The 18,629-nt window shown below is 50.0% G+C and overlaps 1 protein-coding gene across 2 annotated transcripts in view; it reads right to left on the bottom strand.

Moving 5' to 3' along the window:
- The window catches only part of ERI3 (ERI1 exoribonuclease family member 3), a 97,069-nt gene that overhangs the window by 45,738 nt on the left and 32,702 nt on the right, over positions 1-18,629 (bottom strand). For both annotated transcript variants that reach the window (XM_021404033.1, XM_021404032.1), the window contains exon 6: positions 7,737-7,809. In XM_021404033.1, coding sequence (XP_021259708.1) covers positions 7,737-7,809 — 73 coding nt within the window. The remainder of the gene's footprint in view (positions 1-7,736; positions 7,810-18,629) is intronic.

Below are 18,629 nucleotides of genomic sequence, written 5' to 3' on the forward strand. Positions count from 1 at the left end.
AGGCTCTTGCAGCCACACAGGCTGGGCAGGACAGCGAGCACTAAACCAGCTAATGTTCTAATCCCCAAAGCTTGCAAATCTCATTAACCTCTCATCCCTGTTCCGGGGAACTCCACAGGGCCATTTCCACGCTCCTCCATGGAGCTTCTGTTCTTTAAATGCACAGAGAAGAGGGCACAGCTCCTTGCTCAGGCACCAGGCGTGCCCCTGCAACACTCCAGCTGTGGATCTGGGACACTGGAAGGCAGGAAAGGCCACCTTCCGTGCAGTGTGCAATTGCTTCCCAGCTCCTTCTGACCCGCAATGCAGCAGGATGAGTGTAAGACATGCCCTGCCTGTAATCCCTTCTCCTCTTGCTCCAGGATTCGCTGCAAGGGTCAGGCTGCCTGCTGCAACACCAGGGCACGCAGAAGGCTCTTGTCTCTTTGATCACAAACCCAATGTTTTCAGCTCTGCGGCAGCGCACACAAAGCCAGATGGGAGCTGCAGACAGATGTTCGCATCCCGCAGCAGGGCGAGGTGCAACCCTGCAATATGGCACGCAGCACAAGTGCTGCACAGGGGTCCCAGCAGCTGCCTCTCCTCCCACCCGAAGGCTCCAGCAGTGTGCGGGTAGAACTACTAACACCGACCTGCCTTCAGCTGCTTGCACGGGGATGCTTCTGCTTACGGTTCCACCTAGCTGATGCTTTGCTGAGCTCTGAAAAGAACGTGACCAAGAGCTGTCCATTGCCACCACCCAGAGCAAATTCTTCCCTTCCTCCCTGAGGACTTCCAGCGGAAAAGGGAAGCAAGGAATACTAATGATTTATTTCATTTTCTGAGAGTTGAACGTATTTCTGCTCTTTCATATGTCGCACATTTTATGGTCAAAAGGAATTATTAAATTCATCCTTTATTTTGCAAGCCAGGAAACTTAGCTTCTTTCTGGGGAGCCAAGTCCAAGAAATGACGGTAACCTCTGGGAATCACAGCTTTCCTGTCCACTCCTTGAGAAGTCCACATAGACACATGCTTCATGGAAAACTGCTCCTGAGTTTTTAGGATGCAATAAATTAAGGGGAAAAGAAAAAAAGGAACAAAAAAAAAAAAGTAGGGAAGCACACACAACCCTCCTGATTTAGTCCAAGATGAACACTGCTCTTTTCTACCCTCCTGGGATGGGCACGCATGCTACCACAAGTCATCCAAAACCAGTGAAGCCTCTAGGCTGCATCTAGAGCCCGCCTCAGCCGTAGCAAGAGCAGCTCCTGAGACTGCAAGGAAAGGAAATGAGATGCGAGGCTGGGATCATTACTTTGAAACTATAAGCTCGTGCCACTGAGCCAAAGCCTGTTATCCTGACATGGGTCTGTGCCACCCCGGCAGCACCGATCGTTCTCCAACTCCCGTCCTCCCGGGACAGCTGTCCACACCATGCTCTGCAATGCTCCGCAGAGCCCAGCTGCAGCCATGGGACCAAAGTGCCGGGTCTTCCAGGCTCTCCCAAATGCCCTTTCCCATTCAGACAAATATCCTCGCTCCTTCCCTTTGATTTAAGAGTTCCTCTCCTGGCCCTGACAGTAAGGTATTTCTGTCCCACAGATTATAACTCACTCTGGGCTATTATTCAACTCCCAAGCCCTGGCCCTGCTGCATTTAGTCCAAACATAATATCCTTCATGCATATATTATCTGTCTCCCTATTATCTGGAATCATTTCGGAATTAAATTTCAGTCCTGCAATATTGGCTTGAAGAGCGGCTCGCTTTATGGGCTAGTCAAAGGTTAGAATACCAATCAAAATAACACTGCCGATGCAGAGAGACATTTTAATATTCCAAAACCCGGTAATTGTAAAAGGACATAATATTTTTTCCCTGATTACCCCAAAGGCAACACATGTTAACAAGGCAAGGGAGAGAGTGAAAGAAATTTCAGAGTTCAGACAGCCGCACGACAGATTTAAAGGAGAAGTCGTGCGTGGCGGGGGCTCCAGCCCCGGCAGCGGGAGGCTCCCTGCCCACCTCAGCCCCCCAGAGGCAGCCCAGACCCCCCGCATCCACCAAGGGCAGCCACACCCCACGCAGCAGCTACGCTGAGATGGACGCAGGAGAAAGCACCCAACTTCTGCTCAGGCACTCAGCTTGCCCCAGGTTCATCCCTTCTGAGCTCGAGAACACACCTCAGCCCACGGTAAGTTGTTCCAATGGTTAATTACTGCTTCTCTAAAATCTGCACCTGAACTATCTTCTCGCTTGCCTTCTGGGCACTGGAGCTGCTTATGCTGTTGTTCCACTGGACTGACAGAGCTTCTCACCACCTTCAGGCTCTCCATGCATCGCTCAGGGACTACAGCCAAGTGACCCATACACCCTGCCCTCTGGTATCACAAGCCGCTTCCAGGGCCTTTAATGCACAGAAAGTGTTCTCATGGATCCTGCAGTTTGCACCGAGTCTTCATGTTGCCAGAATCCCTACTGATGGGTTCCCCTCCATCATGTCTACAAGTCTCTCAACGTGGTTCAAGCTCCCAAGCAAGGAGATGATCCAGCCCCGCTGCTCCTACACTCCTGCCCTGTTTTTACATCCAATGGCAGCAGCCTTCTGGATGTAGTATCTGCACACTTGATCGAAAATGATTTTTATGTTTTCTTCCAATGCATTGATAAAAGTGCTAAATACAAGAGGTCTGAGAAATAGATCCCTGTGGGGCCCCACTAGGAAGACAAGAACTCCATGATGATTACCCATTTACAATTAAATGCTAGGAGCTGTCAGTTTGCTCGTTCTTAATCAATGTAATGTGTGCCATGTTGATTTTGTATCACTCTTGTTTCTTCATCAAAATGTCATAAGGTACCAAGTCAAATGCCTTCCAGAAGTATATTACATTGACATGGTTACCTTTATCAACCAAACATGCAGTCTCATAAAAAAAATATCAAGTTAGTTTGAAAAAGATCTAGTTTCCATAAATCCACATTGATTGGCATTATATTACCCTCTTTTCATTCTTTATTAATCATCTATGATATCTGGCTTTTCATTACTTTGCCCAGAATTAATGTCAAGCTGATAGGGCTATAATTACTTCATCGGTCATCCCATTTGCCCTTCTAAATTACTGATACAACATTAGCTTTCCTTGAGTCCTCTAGAACTTCCCCAGTGTTCAAAGACTTATTACAAGCAAGAAGAACAGTTGAGAGCTTCTCTTTGAAAACTCTTGTAAACCAGCTATGCAAAATGCCAACCTAAAGCAACCACATGCTGTGTCGTAACAGCATCCTGCTCACTGATACAACACTCTCTGCCTTTCAGAAAATACGGAGCAATGTATTTTGTTGTTGGAAGCAATTCTTCCATTCCCTTCCAGCTATGAACCAATGTAATTGCACAGACACTCTTCTTTCCCAATTTCCAGGGAAAGGACATCCTTACTCCCCTTACCACTGGAGTTGCATTTCTGCTTTCCCCCCCTTCACAGTATCTAACATTCCTGCCTTCTGAGAGACCTGCTTACCAAGGCCAGGAGCTCCAGAGCCAGGGAAAAGGGGCCTAACAGAGCACAGCTCCCATGAAGGCAGGCAGGACAGGGTCTCGAGCACCAGATGTCCGATCTGACTGGGGAGGTACATAGCTCTTCACAGTTAAGTGGCCACATCTACTCATGTGCCTAATGCTTCAGCTGTGAAACACTCTGCCTGACAAGTCCTTCTCTGTCATTTCTGACCTTACTAGGCATTTTATATTCCCTATAGCTAGTAACTCAATCAACAGGCAATTGATAACCATCACACTAAGCCCTCAAGAGGTTAGACTTTTGGAACTAACTTTCAGACACCTGTGTCAAAAAAACAGCCCATTTCTTGACTGCATCCATTTCAATGTTCTTTGTCCAAAGCATTCAAGACACTAACACCAAGTGCCTGAGAACTCCTCCCATCCCAAAGGCACAAGGAATTGTTGATTCAGAGAAGAGACAAAGACTTGCTAACAGCTTTTTGTTTGTTTAGGATGTGTTTACTTCTAGTTGCCAAATATTAACAAAAACATCCTATTACATGCTTCCTCTGTTGTATTTCACAAAGCCAGTAGATGACAAAATATTTGTCCATATGTATTAGCTGTTTGCTTCCCAGCTACGGATACCTACAGATCACTAAAAGCTGGGCCTGGAAAACACCAGCCCTGTACTTGTCCCAGTATGGACTTTCTAAAGTAACCACAATTTGTGTTCCTGAAGACATGTAGACCTCCGTGAACAGAGATAAAAGATGGTCAAACGTGCCTGGGTGGCCATCCTGAGAAAGGGACAGCTCTGGCTCTGCAATGAGTATGAAGATTGCCTTTTTTTTTTTTTCCCCCAAATAAGTATTATTTGAAAAATAAGGAATAAAACAAATCCTTAAACGTTACATAAAATACTCCTCAGTTTTCTTGTAAGTACATAACCTCCAGAGAAGGAATGGAAGATGACGATACTACACACAGTGTTAAAAATAGCCCCCACAACCCAAATCTGGAGTCAGGGAACAGCCTGTGGCTCTGTGCCAGCTCCCCACCAACAGCTGTGCTGCGCTGCAAAAGAGACCATTAAGGCAGACTATGGCAGGGGTCTCATGTCAACAGAGAGAAACTGGCACCACTTCTTTGCTCCTTCACAGCAGGCAAGGCTGAGGTTCACAAAAATCATCAGACAGTAGGTTTAAAAGAAATGAAAGGACATGCATCTTCACACTACATGTGAATAAACAGAGTATAATTAATGCATAATTAAATAGCAAAACTCATTGCTGCAGGATGCTGTAGAAACTGAAAGCGTCAGCAGATTCAGAAAAAGAAACGTATGGCAGCAGATGCAGCAAACACAGTGGGTAACGGGCACAGGGTCAGGGACAGCCACCAGTCCCCAGCCTGAAGGTGACTGCTGGGAACCAGAGCAGGCTGACCTGACCCACGTCTGCATTTTGCACCGGCAGCAGCGGCTGCACTGACAGCACTGAATTAAGCAAAAGCTGGCACAACGAGCCACACCAGCTCCCAAAAGAGCCAGGGCAGCACAGACAGGAGCTGATCCTGGTGCAGTAGACATTCACAAACCCATTCGTGCTACCTGAGGGTGCTGGTGGGGCAGCCGCCAGGTGACAGGCGCACAAGGGATACGGGCAGGCAGGATGGTGGCTCTCAGGCAAGATGGTTTAGGGGGACAGCTAAAATGCTGCGGCATTCACAGAACGGCTCTGCATCCTGCAGCTCTCCCTCTGTGCTCAGCTCATCGAACAGAAGAACATGATCAACTCTCTGCCCCGAGTCAGCTCTACCCTGACAGCTCACAAGAGATACACGATCGCTCAGTGACATTAAAAATGTCAGCAAACACCGATCAGGCTTGGCAGCAGGGATGCGCTACCAGGCTGAGGGAGGCACAGGGCAAGGTAAAACTTCTGCAAACTCGGTCAAGTGCATGAGCAGCTTTTCTCTCTTTCACAGGAGACTTTAGCTCAGATCCAAGACACCACTGTAGCAGGAAGGATGGAGCTCAGCATCACCTGCAAGGCCAGACCAGTCCCAAAAGGTTTCCTGGTGCAATACAAGTGTGCCCCGTGTGCATGAGCAGAGGGAACGTGGAATACATTTTGTTGCTGCATCTACACACAGGAACAAAACTATGTCTGCCTCATGCACGCACCTGCCCAGCACATGTCCCTGGACTTGGATTTGCAGCTCCCAGACTCAGTGGAGTCCTCTCAATATCAGTGCTCACAAGCAGAGACCCAAGTAAAAGCCAACAGGATGCAGGTGGGACTGTTCTGCAGGAAGCTGCTCTCAGTCACACTTGCCATTTACACTCAGATGAACAGTTTTCTCAACATCTGAAAGATCCAAGTCTCCGCATTATCCATGACCTAGAAATTAGCAGTTTCACGCCACCCCCAACATCTTCACTTCGTGGATCAGGTCAGAGGCAGACTCAACCTAGGAGGTGTTTCTAAGTCAGGAACTTGCCAGAGGGAGGAGAAAAGGCGCCGCCGGAGCTCCGAAGGGGGGCGAGTCACCCGTCCATCCTTATTTGTCTCATGCTGGGAGCTCAGTCACAAGAAACAGAGACTGCTGGGTTCTGCTGCTTGCACAGAATTATTTATTCAGGCTGGAAATGCTCTCTTGTAAAAACAAACACACCTGCAGAGGGACAAGCAGACAAGCCCCAGCCCAAGTGTCCCACCCTCCATTCCCAGTCTGCAACTCCTGCAGCCAGCTGGGCAGGGGAGTGCTCCCATGTTTCCCTCTGTCCTTCAGCTCGGTGCCTCGTGTTTCACCGATGCTCACCAGTCTTCAGCTCACTATCAGAGTTTGTGCTGAAGCTCAGTGCATGAACATGAAGAATGGCTGCTTGCCTGGATGTCTGTGTTACGACACATCCTAGCTCCTGCTATGCTAAATCCTAGAGCCTCGAGCTATGGAAAAGTGCCCTATGTCATCCATCCCTAGACCCAGAGGAGGAGCACAGCTGGATCAACCTACTGCTGAGCAAATATCGTGGGACACAGGATTATTTTTTTTATTATTATTATTCTGAAGCCATCAACCTGCTGGTTATATAGCTGCTATCCATTCACCGGAAGTTTAGTGAACTTCAAATGGCGATCATTAATGGTCACTGAACTGCAGAATGCCCCAACGTGCTTTCAGATTTCATTTACCAAGGACCAGCAATCAGCCAAAAGATTTGCTCTGACAGCAGGGAAATACAAGACCCCTTGACAAGTTCAGCCGGGAATGTGCTGCCAGCATCCCTTGTTCAGTTCATGTTCTACCCCATTTGACGGAACAGATCATGCAAATTGTCCTTCTGCGGCCGCTCAGCCTGTCACTCACGCTTCCATTTAAAACAATAAATAAATAAAAGAACAAAAGAAAAGCCCATAACTACAACAAGCTGTTTACAGGCAAATTCCACTTACCGAGACCCCTAATTACCAGGAAAAGGCACAGAAACCCAAATAAGACATGAAATTAGATGGGGGAAGGGAATCCTACTCCCTCCAAGGTTTAACCAAAAGGACCACTCCAGATACGCCTTGCACAGACCCCAGCCTCCCCAGCCCTGCTACAGCTGGGTACCACATTCGCTCCTTTCTTTCCACTCCCATTTGCCGCTCAGGGCTTCACCACATTTTTCCACGCTGGTGCACTGCAGGCTGTTCCTTGCCAGCCAGGGATGAAGCAGCACAAGATGCCACACAGTAAAGCGCAAGGGATTTTGCTTTGCAACTTGATCACAGGTCTCTTGGGTGGACACGCTGCTGAGACAGCACAGCACAAAGGGAAATGCTCATTTTCATACCAGCATATTTCCCTGCTTATCAATCAGAATTTTATCAGAAGGAAACCATGCTCCTTGTAGCCTTACACAGCTGCAAACAAAACAGAGTGAGCAGTACTGGGACCAACAAAACCTTTGCTGGAGAGGGGCCTTGCAGTGTCCCACTATTATATGGAGACACCGCACTGTGCTGCCACAATGGGATTCTCCCCGGCTGCAGAACATATCCCATCAAGTACAGTAAGACTCTATTAGAGGAGATACAATAGGGAGCCAGAGGACTCGCTGAGACCAGCTTCTGAGAAAATAACTCATTTCAATGCAAAACAGCAGTAGTTATTAGACACCTCCTTAAGAGGAAAGAAGAAGGAAAAAGGGGAGGGGGGGGAGAGGGAGACGGAGACCATGGCAGCTTACACAAAAGTACCTTTTTCAGATTAATCCACTGTTTGAAGTAATCAGCAACCGGCAGCCCTAAGTACTGGCATTGTCCTGGTAACCTGTAAGAGAGAAGAGAGAGCAGGTTTGATTCAATTACTGTCCTGACAACACAAACTCTGTTTTATTAAGCGCATTTCGCTCCTAGATGGAAGAGCCCCTCCAGCCTGCAGCAGCAGGCTGCACATCGGGAGGACAGCAGCCAACAAACCTCACGAGAGCACAGCTTGGCTGAAGCCTGACATGCACCCAGCCTTGTACAGGCTGAAGACATGAAGTGCTGCACACTGTCCCACTGCAGGTTTGAGAAGCAGTGGCCAGAACTGCGAGCATGAATGTTTAACCTCTGCCACAACAGGGCTCACTGTATGGGAGCAGAGGGACACCAAGAGCCCTGGATTTGGAAAGCGGCTCCTCCCACACATTGCCAGCTATGCAGAGAACCCTGCTCTGCCCATGGATGGGGCAGTCTGAGAAGCAAAACTGAGCTGGAGATGAGTTATGGGAGTCCTCCCCAGCCGGTTTGATCCAATCAGGAGTAATTGATGGATCTTGTTCATTCACGTACTGCTGAGCATGCCTGGGGCGCTGGTCACAGGATCTTTAACTGAAGCAAAGGAACATCCCAAATAAATATGTCAACTAAATAAATGACTAAATTAGACCCATTTGTGCATTTTAAAAGCCACAACCCCAGGAACTGGCTTTTGCAAACAGAGGGGGTGGGGAAATCTCACAACTTCCTTGGACATGTGGGGACTGCAGGGGAGAAGAGAAGAGCTGCAAGTGCCAGCATCAGCTGCTCCAGCATAGCAGCACACACCTGTCCAGGGCAAAGCCTGGAGAACCCAGACTGAACTTGAGGTTCGGGGTTGAAACTCAGGAACAAGTTCTGTTCAGATGTAAGCAAAAGCTCAGCACACCACTCTGAGCTGAGTGCACCATCAATCAGCCCCTGTATGGTAGCTGAGAGCTTAGCCAAGCTCCAAGCCCTGTGATCTCCAGGGAAGCATCCCTTCAGATCTAAAGCAGCTGTACTATGAAGAAACTGAGAGGGGATGCAGACAGCACATCTGTGGGTAACGTGAGATGCTGTGTATCACAGTACCAAAGGAATGGTTTACTCTCTGGCTACCTAAATTCCTAATGGGAAGAAAAGGACAAAAGCTGGCAAATGTATTCAGAGGAATCTCCCCAGAATACGTGGCCAGTGGAGCCACTGTGCCCAGCTCCAGCAGTGAGCTGCCTTTGTGAGCCTGCTTAGGATAAGGAAGGGACAGACTGTGCTAAAACCAAGCACCTGGTCCTGTAAAGACATACATGGCCTCATTTAGGAGCAGTAATTTATGTCACACAAACACATTTAAATAAGGAGGTCCATAGGAATCTCTTCTGTCAAAAGAATGAGCTTACAGCAGCAGAACCGAGGCGATCTGCAAGGTAAGCAATGCAACCTGACAGCATGCTCTCATCTCTTGGCACAGCTCATCTGATGCCAGTACCATTTGTCTGAAATGAACCACCTGGAGCCACTCCTCACAACTGCATGGCTGTCACACAAAAGCCAGCCTGCTCCGTGCACTTGGCAGCCATTACACTTGTCCATGACATCCCAGAGCTGAACAGACACCACCAAGCCCAACCAGCATCCTAAGCTGCTTTCTGTGGGTGCCCAAATGAAAAAACATCACAAGAAAAGGAACCATCTCAAATAATGGGTCCAACAAAGGCAGCTCAACCTCTGGGACTGCTCACTTTAGCTGGAGAGGACCACAACAGCAGCTAGCAAGTAGCATGTTACTAAAAGCCAGATCTCCCCTCTCAGCCCAAGAAATCTTCATTAATACAGCCTCCAATATGACTCCAGCTAGAGGATAATTCTCGTCTCACCTAACATTTGGAAAGGGCCCAGGACAAGCCCATACAGCACCGTTCTTGTTAGCCACACAAAGTGACAGCTAACCACCCAGTGCAATGAATGACATCAAAGCATTTCCATCCCTGTGGGACCAAAAGGGACAGGAAACAGGACAGCTTGGTTCTTCTCCTACCCTGAGACTGATGGCAGTAAGCCCTGGGCGCTGGACAGTGGGGCTTTAATTGGAGAAAATAAATGTTCCAAATAAATATGTCAACTAAATAAATGACCCATTTTTGCAAACAAGTAACAACCCCAGAAACTGGCTGTGGAGCTGTGTGACCTAAGGACATTCCCCCTCCCCCTCTGTGCTTCTGCTCCCCTTGTTTCACATTAGCACCAGAGAGACTTCACTAAGTTTTTAAAGCACTGGCAGCTCTATACTCGTGCTGTAGCCTGGGCAGGTTGTCAGCATCTACTTCCTGAGGTGGAAGATGTAGGTTGGGTGGCCCCAAGCTAGTAGGGAGACAGCCCCTGAGCACCTTGTCCTTACCAAAGGGCAGCCCTGTGGTTCTGGTGTAGTCTGGGGCTGCAGTGCTCTCAGCACAGACCAAGGGGAACTGGGGGCTCTCAATGCACAGAAGGTAGGGTCCAGGAAAGCACTCCTAGCTCCAAGGTTGTCACCTGCAGTGGGTCCGTGCTCCCCAGCCTGGGGACCAGGCAGCAGTTTCTCCATCATCTTCTCCAGGCTGGAATGGGCATGGCACACCTCTGGCTCTCCTGGGGAATAAAACTGCCAAGGCCTTTAAGAAAGCATCTCCGTTTATTAGGATCACTGTTGACTTGAGCAGCTCATTTGGACCAGGCTGGACCAGGCTTTGAGCAACCTGATCTAGCTGTAGGTGTCCCTGATCAATTGCAGAGGAGTTGGACTAGATGGCTTTAAAAAGGTCCCTTCCAACTCAAATGGTTCTACTGTTTGGCAAACAGGTCTTATGCTCAGTATGGCTCCTCACTTGGCAAAATTCAACCTTGATCAGTGGAACAGCTGTGCTTGAGCAAATAGCTCAGGATACAGAATCACGGAACCATCAAGGATGGAAAAGACCTTCAAGAGCATCAGGTGCAAACATCAACCCAACCTGCCAAGTCCCATCACTAAACCACGTTCCTAGTGTCACATCCTCACATCTCTGAAATACCTCCAGGGATGGTGAACAACAAGGATCTCACCATGCTTCCATCTTCTTCTCCAAACCATCTCACCAGCCAGTGACTGTACTTCAGGCACTTGCCAGAGAGAAATCTGAAAACGGCTGTGGGATCCTCCAGCCTCCAATGCAGCTCTGCTTAAGTCTGCCCTTCCATTTTCGGAGAGCTCCCTCACTCAAGACTCTGTTTTTCACCCAGCCCCGGTCCTCTTCACGCTGCAGGGTAAATGGGGGCTAGAGAGACACGGGACACAAATGGGAAGCGAGGTCACCTGGCTGCATTCCTCCCACTGAAGGCAGCGAGAAGCGCACAGCTCAGCGGTGATAAACGGCCTTGCTTTAGTTATCACTTCCCTTAAGTTAAGGAGAGCAGCCTAGTGATGGATGGGATGGAATTCGGTTATCGGGGAAGGCTGTCAGCCAGAGTTGCCTATCTCCACACACATTTAGCAGGGCATCATTATGCGATGGCATGGAGTTAAAATATGACCAAGGGTATTGAAAGAAAGAGAGAATGGGATTAAAAAAAAAAAAAAAGGCAAATTGAGCAACAATAAAGGAGCGTGAGGCAAGAACGTTATCGTACTAGTGACACCTTTTATCTTGGTCTGGTTAGCTAGAGCAGGGCACAAATTGGTCCTTCCTCCACTATTGTATCCTCTTGTACAAACAGAGGCAGATAAAATGTGTCACCGGTGCGATAGCATATCAATTTAACCCTAATTATCTAGGGGGTCAAACTAAGAAATAGGGGTTTCTCATTTCAACAGGTTCCTCCGCCTCTGCTCAGAGCCACCACATTAATATGGAAGGGGAGGGCCAGCCATAATTGATTTCCGTCACTCAGGTGGTCCTTGTGTATAAAAAATTAATGCTTGATTCTCCCAACTCATCAGAGCTGGTTAACGTCCATCTGCTTCTGGGTTCAAGATGTCAGGAGACAAAGAAATTGGGCCACTTTCTACACACTGGGTGTATTGATATTGAGCCAGTTTAAAGAATAAGTCTCTCTTTGGGAAAGATAAAGGGACATTAAATCTTGATATTTATAGACCTGGTCACAGCTTTCAAAAAAAATAAATAAATCCATGCACTGGAGACCTTGAGCTGGAAGAGATGCAGAACATTTTAATCGTGGCCCATCCAACCCCGCTGCACCAGGCTGCCAAGGAGAGGGCAGGCACATTCCTGCCCTGGAAATCCTCTGCGGAAGGAGCATGGGAAGCTTCAGTGGAGATGCTGGGATGTGGCAGCACGGAGAAGCAGCAAGGTGTCACCCAAGGGAGGAGGACAGCTGCCAAGAGCAAGGTTTGGTCAAGGGGCTGGAGGAGCCCCTGCCAGGTGACTGCCTTCCCTGTGCCTCCATCCCTCTGCCCCCATCACTGTACTTCAATCCACAAGCAGCAGCTGTGCCAAGACAATGCATTTGGAGAGGGTCTGAAAAGCCCCAGGCTCTGGCAGAAACCCTGAGACAGGTGCCTTCTCCCCCCCTCTCATCTCTCTCTGCCTTCCTTCCACCCTCTCAGTTCTCTCAGCCACCCCCAAACTTGTCACAGTGCAACAAGCCTACGAGCCGCACATCAGCTTTAAATATCAGCATGCGTGAAGCAGGGACATGAGAGCAGGGAAGTGGGAACAGACAGAGCGAGCCTCCATCGCCTGTCAGGGAGCACTAATGAATTTCAACACCAGCAGCCATTGCTTCAGATGGGCTGGCGAGAGGAGACGGAGTTGCAGCAAGGAGCCTTTGCAGGAGCAGCCTGCCTTGTTTCAAAGCCCCTCCGTTAATAAACGTCAGAGCTGAGCTGGCTGCAGCCCTCGTACTGGGATGGGTGGGCTGGGGGTGGGGGGGACAGACAGCTGACAGCAAGCAGGTACCCAGCGGGCACAGCTCCTCCTGCTGCACCCCCCAGGTGGGAGCCAGGAAAAAGTCCCAGAACCCAAAGGGCACACCTCCATGGTGGAGAACCAGTACAACCTCCACAGGAGCCACAACTGCAATCCCATCATCACCCAGTGCCGCTCGCTGGGGTTGGGGCTATGGGGAACGGTCCCACGGATGGGCAGAGGGTTACAGAAGCACCCAGGCACTCTGCCTGCACTACCGGCAGCGGCAAAGGGTGACAGAGCAGCCTGCCCCTCTGCTAGCACAAATGCATTCCTGAGGCAGCAGCAGCATCCAGCACAGGGCACCACATGGCAACCGCACCGATGCACAACATGAAGGTCAATGCAAGTCTTCTTTACAAATGTCAACCTGTCATCTCTGGATATTAATGAGGGCTGACCAGCAGCTAAAATGCATCCATGCTCCATTAGTAATAAGAGAGCCACAATGCAGGAGAAGAGCACACACCGAGGCGTGTGGAGGCTCGCAGGGCCCGGGGAGGTGTGCTGATGCACAAAGATAACAGAGGCCACACTGAGTGCCCAGTGAGGGAAGCAGGCTCCACACCAACCCCTTCACTGGAGAGTGTGTTAGTTTTTTCCATCAATCTTTAATTGGATTAGGGTAATGAGGCCAAAAAACCCAGGCAAAGCAGCGAGGCTAATACCTAGCACTCACAGAGCTTCCTGCCCTTTTCTGGCCAGCACTGCCTTCCCTCTGTCCCAGGCACACTTCCACGTAGGAAGCTCCAAAGGCTCGCTGTCACTTGCTCGCCCTGCAAAGCACTGCATGCCTTCCACTGCCATCAACCTTAATGAAACATGAAGGCATTTAGCACCATGTGAAATCTGGCCCTTTTATGGGTTTCTGTCTGTGCGTCAGCTCGATGCTGGCAGAGATGCTATCTCAACATTAAAAGCAAGGCTGTAACACAGTAGGTATTCAGCCTCCAACAGAAGATGTTCATCAACAATTGCACACACATGATGCTACAATAAATCTATGTGCTACCGCTTAACAGCTTCTCTTAAAAAGATTCATAGCTCTATTTACTGGGCCTGATTCTTCTGCTATGCATGTGGGAGTAAATCTGGAGTAACTCTAGTGCTGTTAGTAGGCAGCCAGTGGGAATAAGTAGCCATGAGAGTAAGCTCAGAATGCAGCCTTTTCATTTTAAATAACCACCTAATTATCATGCAGGAAAGCAGGACTTGCTGGTTCCACAGTTCAGCCGAGGTTAGGGGTGCAGCAGGCAGAACCTCCAAGTCCTCCAGATCAGCAAAGCAGCATTCAGGGCCAGGGCAAACGCTGCCTTCCAGCAGGGGGGAGGGCTGGGGGGACTTGCCTTTGACAGCAGAAGAGCACCAAGTTGCTCCCAAGGAAAGAGAAATTGGAAAGTCTCCAAGGCTGAGGGTCACCTCCTCAGCCCTGCGAATCTGACACTACAAGAAAAACTTTAAAACAGATTTTTACAGGCAAGCTTGCTGTGACAGTTCAGCTTCTTATAACATCACAGAGCACCTTATCAAGAGCAGCATACAGTTTTAGCATACTGCGCACCTCTGGCACAGTCATATTCTCGATGGAAGTCACCAGCCATGACCACAAGCTTCAGGTGGGGAGCTTCCTATCTTCACTGTACAGGAAATAAAGCACTGGGACAAAGAGGTGGGGAACCTCCTCCCTGCAAACACACTCAGAGAAGACCCCAAGTGAGCTGTCTGAGGTTGAAGTCAGCCCTTCTTAGAGCAGCAGGCTGGAATAGAGATCTCTATTTAAATGACTCTGTGACTCATGCTGCAGTGGAGCCCAATTAGAAACATGGAGCGTGTCCTTCTTCCATCTGTACAGCCTCTTAGGAAGTGTTTCATACAGAGCTTCATCTCGTAACCGCCCAGTCCTCTGCACGTGAGCTTGTTGAAGAGGCAGCACTCAGACTCCTGCTGCATGGCATCATGTCTACTCCCTGAGTAAGACAGGGCACCCGAGGCAATGAGCGCATCCACAATACATTGTGTCCAAGCCCCCTCAGAACCAAAACAGGCACAAAAATTGAACTAAAATTAAAGACGCCTCTCCCCTGACTGCACAGTTTCCCCCTGGAGTAGCTCCCCAGAAAACTGGAGCAGGCAAGACCCAGAGCAAGGTGCTGCTCAAGGACACAGCACGCATCCTGTCCCAACTCCCTTCCTGACAGGCAGGAGGAAGCCTTGCCTCTCCCATCCCTCGCCTGTCCTCACCATTTAGCTTGTACACTCTTCAGGACCAGGGCTTCTCTGCTATGAGTCATAAACTGTTTAGTGCCTAATGGTAAAGCCTATAGACGCTTAACATAATACAATCATGTCACTTAAAGGCCATTAGTCTCCAGTCTGAGCAGCATTTTTCCAGTCACGAAGGAGAGCTGCCAGCTCGGGAAGGCAGGATAAGGACGTGGGTGGCCACATGGGTCACTGGATCCACAGACACCCAAACGACTTCTGTGACTGCCTCCTCTTCCTCTCCCTACTAAGGGAACAGAGGCAGTGGGATGGGGTAACCCCATCCCCTCTGCTGATATATAACTGAGCATTACATACATGACAGCTCCGTGTGCTTACGGGACAGTCTGGAAGCACGGGTTGCCCAGCACCCTGAGAAACGGGCTGAGCCCAGGTTTCTGCACTGTTACAGATCAGCTCTGCACAAGGGGAAACAACTTTGGCTTTTTCTTGCAGGGAGAGAGACTGCTTCCCACCTCTAAGCACGAGCTGCCATTAGTATTTGCTTCAGCGGAGAGAAGGAGCAGTGAATCCTCCAGAGCAAAGGACAAGTGCAGCAATTAGGATGCAGGGGCTGCGGGAGCTGTTTAACAGCCCGACCCGGAGGTCAGTGCCGCCAACTCCCAGCCCCTGCATAAATATTGTATGAATCAGGGAGAGGGGCTGTTACGAGCCAGCGTCAGCCCTCCCCCCTCCATCGCCACTCCGCATCTCACTAGATGTGCCAGCAACATTATTTACAGATGTGACAGTCAGGGAAATCACTTGAGTAACCAGGGGAATGAAGAAGAGGGCTGTTCGGCAAAGGAGCCTGTGGCAGCTGTCTCACCTCCATCTCCTGCTCCTCTCCTGGGTCAGCAGCTGCCCAGAGAAGCTGTAGATGCCCCATCCCTGGAAGTGCTCAAGGCCAGGTTGGATGGGGCCCTGGGCAGCCTGAGCTGGTGGGTGGCAACCAGCCCACGGCAGGGAGTTTCCAACTACGTGATCTTTGAGACCCCTTCTAACCTAAGCCATTCTATGATCCTTATGGGCCTCTTCCATCTTGGGATATTCTATGATTCTTACTGCAACGCAGCCACAGCTGCTGAAGTGTGTGGGGGAGCATCTCTGCAGATTCCTCTAGCTGCTCTGTTTGGTACCAACCACATTCCTCAACCATCACCTGCCTGCTGTTTGCTCTCTGAAGATCACATTCACCTACAGCTCCACCCCTGCTGACTGGCACCATCCCTACAGCACCCTGGAAGGTCTTCTCCTTCCTATGTGTGCTCTTTTGCTGGAGATATCCAGCAGCTGCACACCTGCTGTGATGCTCTACACAAACGCAAACTTGCTTTCAGGATCACTGAATCACTGAGATTAGCAACTGCTGAGGACAAGGACAGGAGCAACTCTCCAAACATACACCAGCAGCACACAAATTCCTAAGGGTACGCAGCTAACACACATCCCTGCCCAGGGCAGACACAAGGGCTGCAAGATGAGGAGCACAGCCTGGATACGCTGTCCTCAGCACCCCTCCAGAAATGCTTCTGCTGCTCTGTGGTTGGCTGCTGAACGCAGGGCAGGCACAAGCCCAGCCTCACCATTCTCAGCTTTCCCGAGCTCACTGTGCAATTAATGGGCTTAATTATTGATGGCAAAGGCAGGGAAGGGAAGAAAGAAAGAAAAAGCCAAAGAGAAGGGAATGATGTGGGGGCGGTGGGCGCCAAAGGTCTCCAAAGCTTCCCTCAGCCTAGAGCAGAGACAGAGCCCCTAGCCGCTCCGCAGCTCCCACGGCCCTGCTCTAATGCTCCCTGACATGCCTCTGAAGGCAGCGAGCTGTTTGCAGTCACCACTGTGATTTGTTAGTAATTATTTTCACGGTGTCACATTGCTGTCACTCTCTTAACAAAGAGACAGGCAGCCTGAGGCTGACTGCGAGAAAAAACCAGCAGAGAAAAGGAAGTGTCAGGCACCCAGGGATCCTCTTTGCTTCCTGGGTTTCATAACCAGAGTCCCTAGCAGCTTCTGAAGGAACTTCTGAGGAAAAGTGGCAAGTGAGAATCATCTCCCATCCAGGTCACGGCAAGAGAAATTAATTACTGAGCCTCCTCCTAATTTCACCTTACCTATATAACCAGTGCAAGACCCTGGTGCTTAGAGCCACTTAATCCACCAATTTCCTGCAGCAAATGCGAAAAACTTTGGCAATTGACAACTTTCAGCGTTCCTCTTGCAGGCTCTGAATTCTTTCACGTGGTCTTGCCATTGGGCTGAGTTACCCTGCTGGCAAATCCTACCTCTGCAGACCGCCTCCACAGGCGTTAACCCCTCCACGCCAGCCTCATTCTTTCTGTCACACCGCTGCGCTCCATGTGTCAGGAACACTCCACTTGGCATTTCCCAGTGCCAGGGATCTTGGCAGCTTCCTCACACCTGAAGCGCACAACCTGATGGCTTGCCAGCTCTGTTTTCTCGCAGACACCACAGGGACTTGACAAGAACCTCCCCTTAACCCACCCTCTACCCATCCATCTCCCACCTGCCATGCAACCGCAGCCATCCATCCTTCGGCTAACGTGTCACTCAGAGGTAATCACTCCTTTCCCGTAACTGCGGAGCCTGCTCGGGCCCCCGAGGAATGGAAGCTATTTCGGCACCCGAAGTGTCACACAATATAAAGACAGAGAGATGAAAGGATGAAAGGCTCAGACACCTGGCCAGCCAGCCCCTAAAGCACCCTGTCTCTCTATGCAGAAAGCAAGTGGGCTTCCTCCAGTGCAATCCCAAGTCTGAATTGCATGAGACAGGCGTTCTTCCCTGACAGCGCACCGAGGTCATTCCCTGTGGCCAGCAGAACCTGGGCTATGGAAGTATTAAGCCTCACTTTCTAAGCAAAACCCTCCTGCAATTAACTGCGTGGAAGAGCACTGACTCAGAGGGCAGCTCCTTTTCAGGGGTCCTTTTAATAACCAAGAAATGGCACACGCACGCTGTGAAGAATTAGGATCACTACTGGGAAGCTAAATGGCCCATAAAATGTAACCGCTCTCCTCAGCTTGGGGAGCATGGTGAGCTGGAGGAGAGGGGCTGCAGCCTCCCACCTTGCCTTGCTGCACAGCACGTGGCTCTGCATCAAGGATGGAGCTGAGCCCAGCCCAGGTGGACACTGGCACCGAGAGCAGCCCAACGTGGTGGAAGAAGTGAGCAGGGACAATAGAGATGACCAAAGGCACCTACAGAAGGAGATGACGGGTGACTTGGAATGCAGGTGCTGGGCAGATGGAAGGAGGAAGCCCTCAAAAGGAGGCAAAGAATGCTGGGGAGGCCCAGGCAGGGCAAGAGGTTGGGCAGCATGAGCCTCCCGCAGGGCCCCGCTGGCACATCGCACTGCATCCTCGCTCCTCTTCCCCCAAGTCTTGCTCTTCTGTGTGCCACCTCCACTTGCCTCACATCAACACCTGGTCCAGAGCTAAACACAAGACACGCTCCTTGGGGTGCCAAACACATAGGAAAAGGTGGTTCCAATGTGGAATGGACTTAGCTCAAAAATATATCTGCAGCTGTGGTGTCCCGCACACACCCAGACATCCACTCCTCAGGCTACGGACAGGGGCTGGACAATGCACATGAGAATACGCTGGAGGGAAAATACCAGGGATGACCTCAAGATGGCCCAGTA

Source organism: Numida meleagris, chromosome 7 (genome assembly GCF_002078875.1).
Source record: "Numida meleagris isolate 19003 breed g44 Domestic line chromosome 7, NumMel1.0, whole genome shotgun sequence".
NCBI lineage: Eukaryota > Metazoa > Chordata > Aves > Galliformes > Numididae > Numida > Numida meleagris.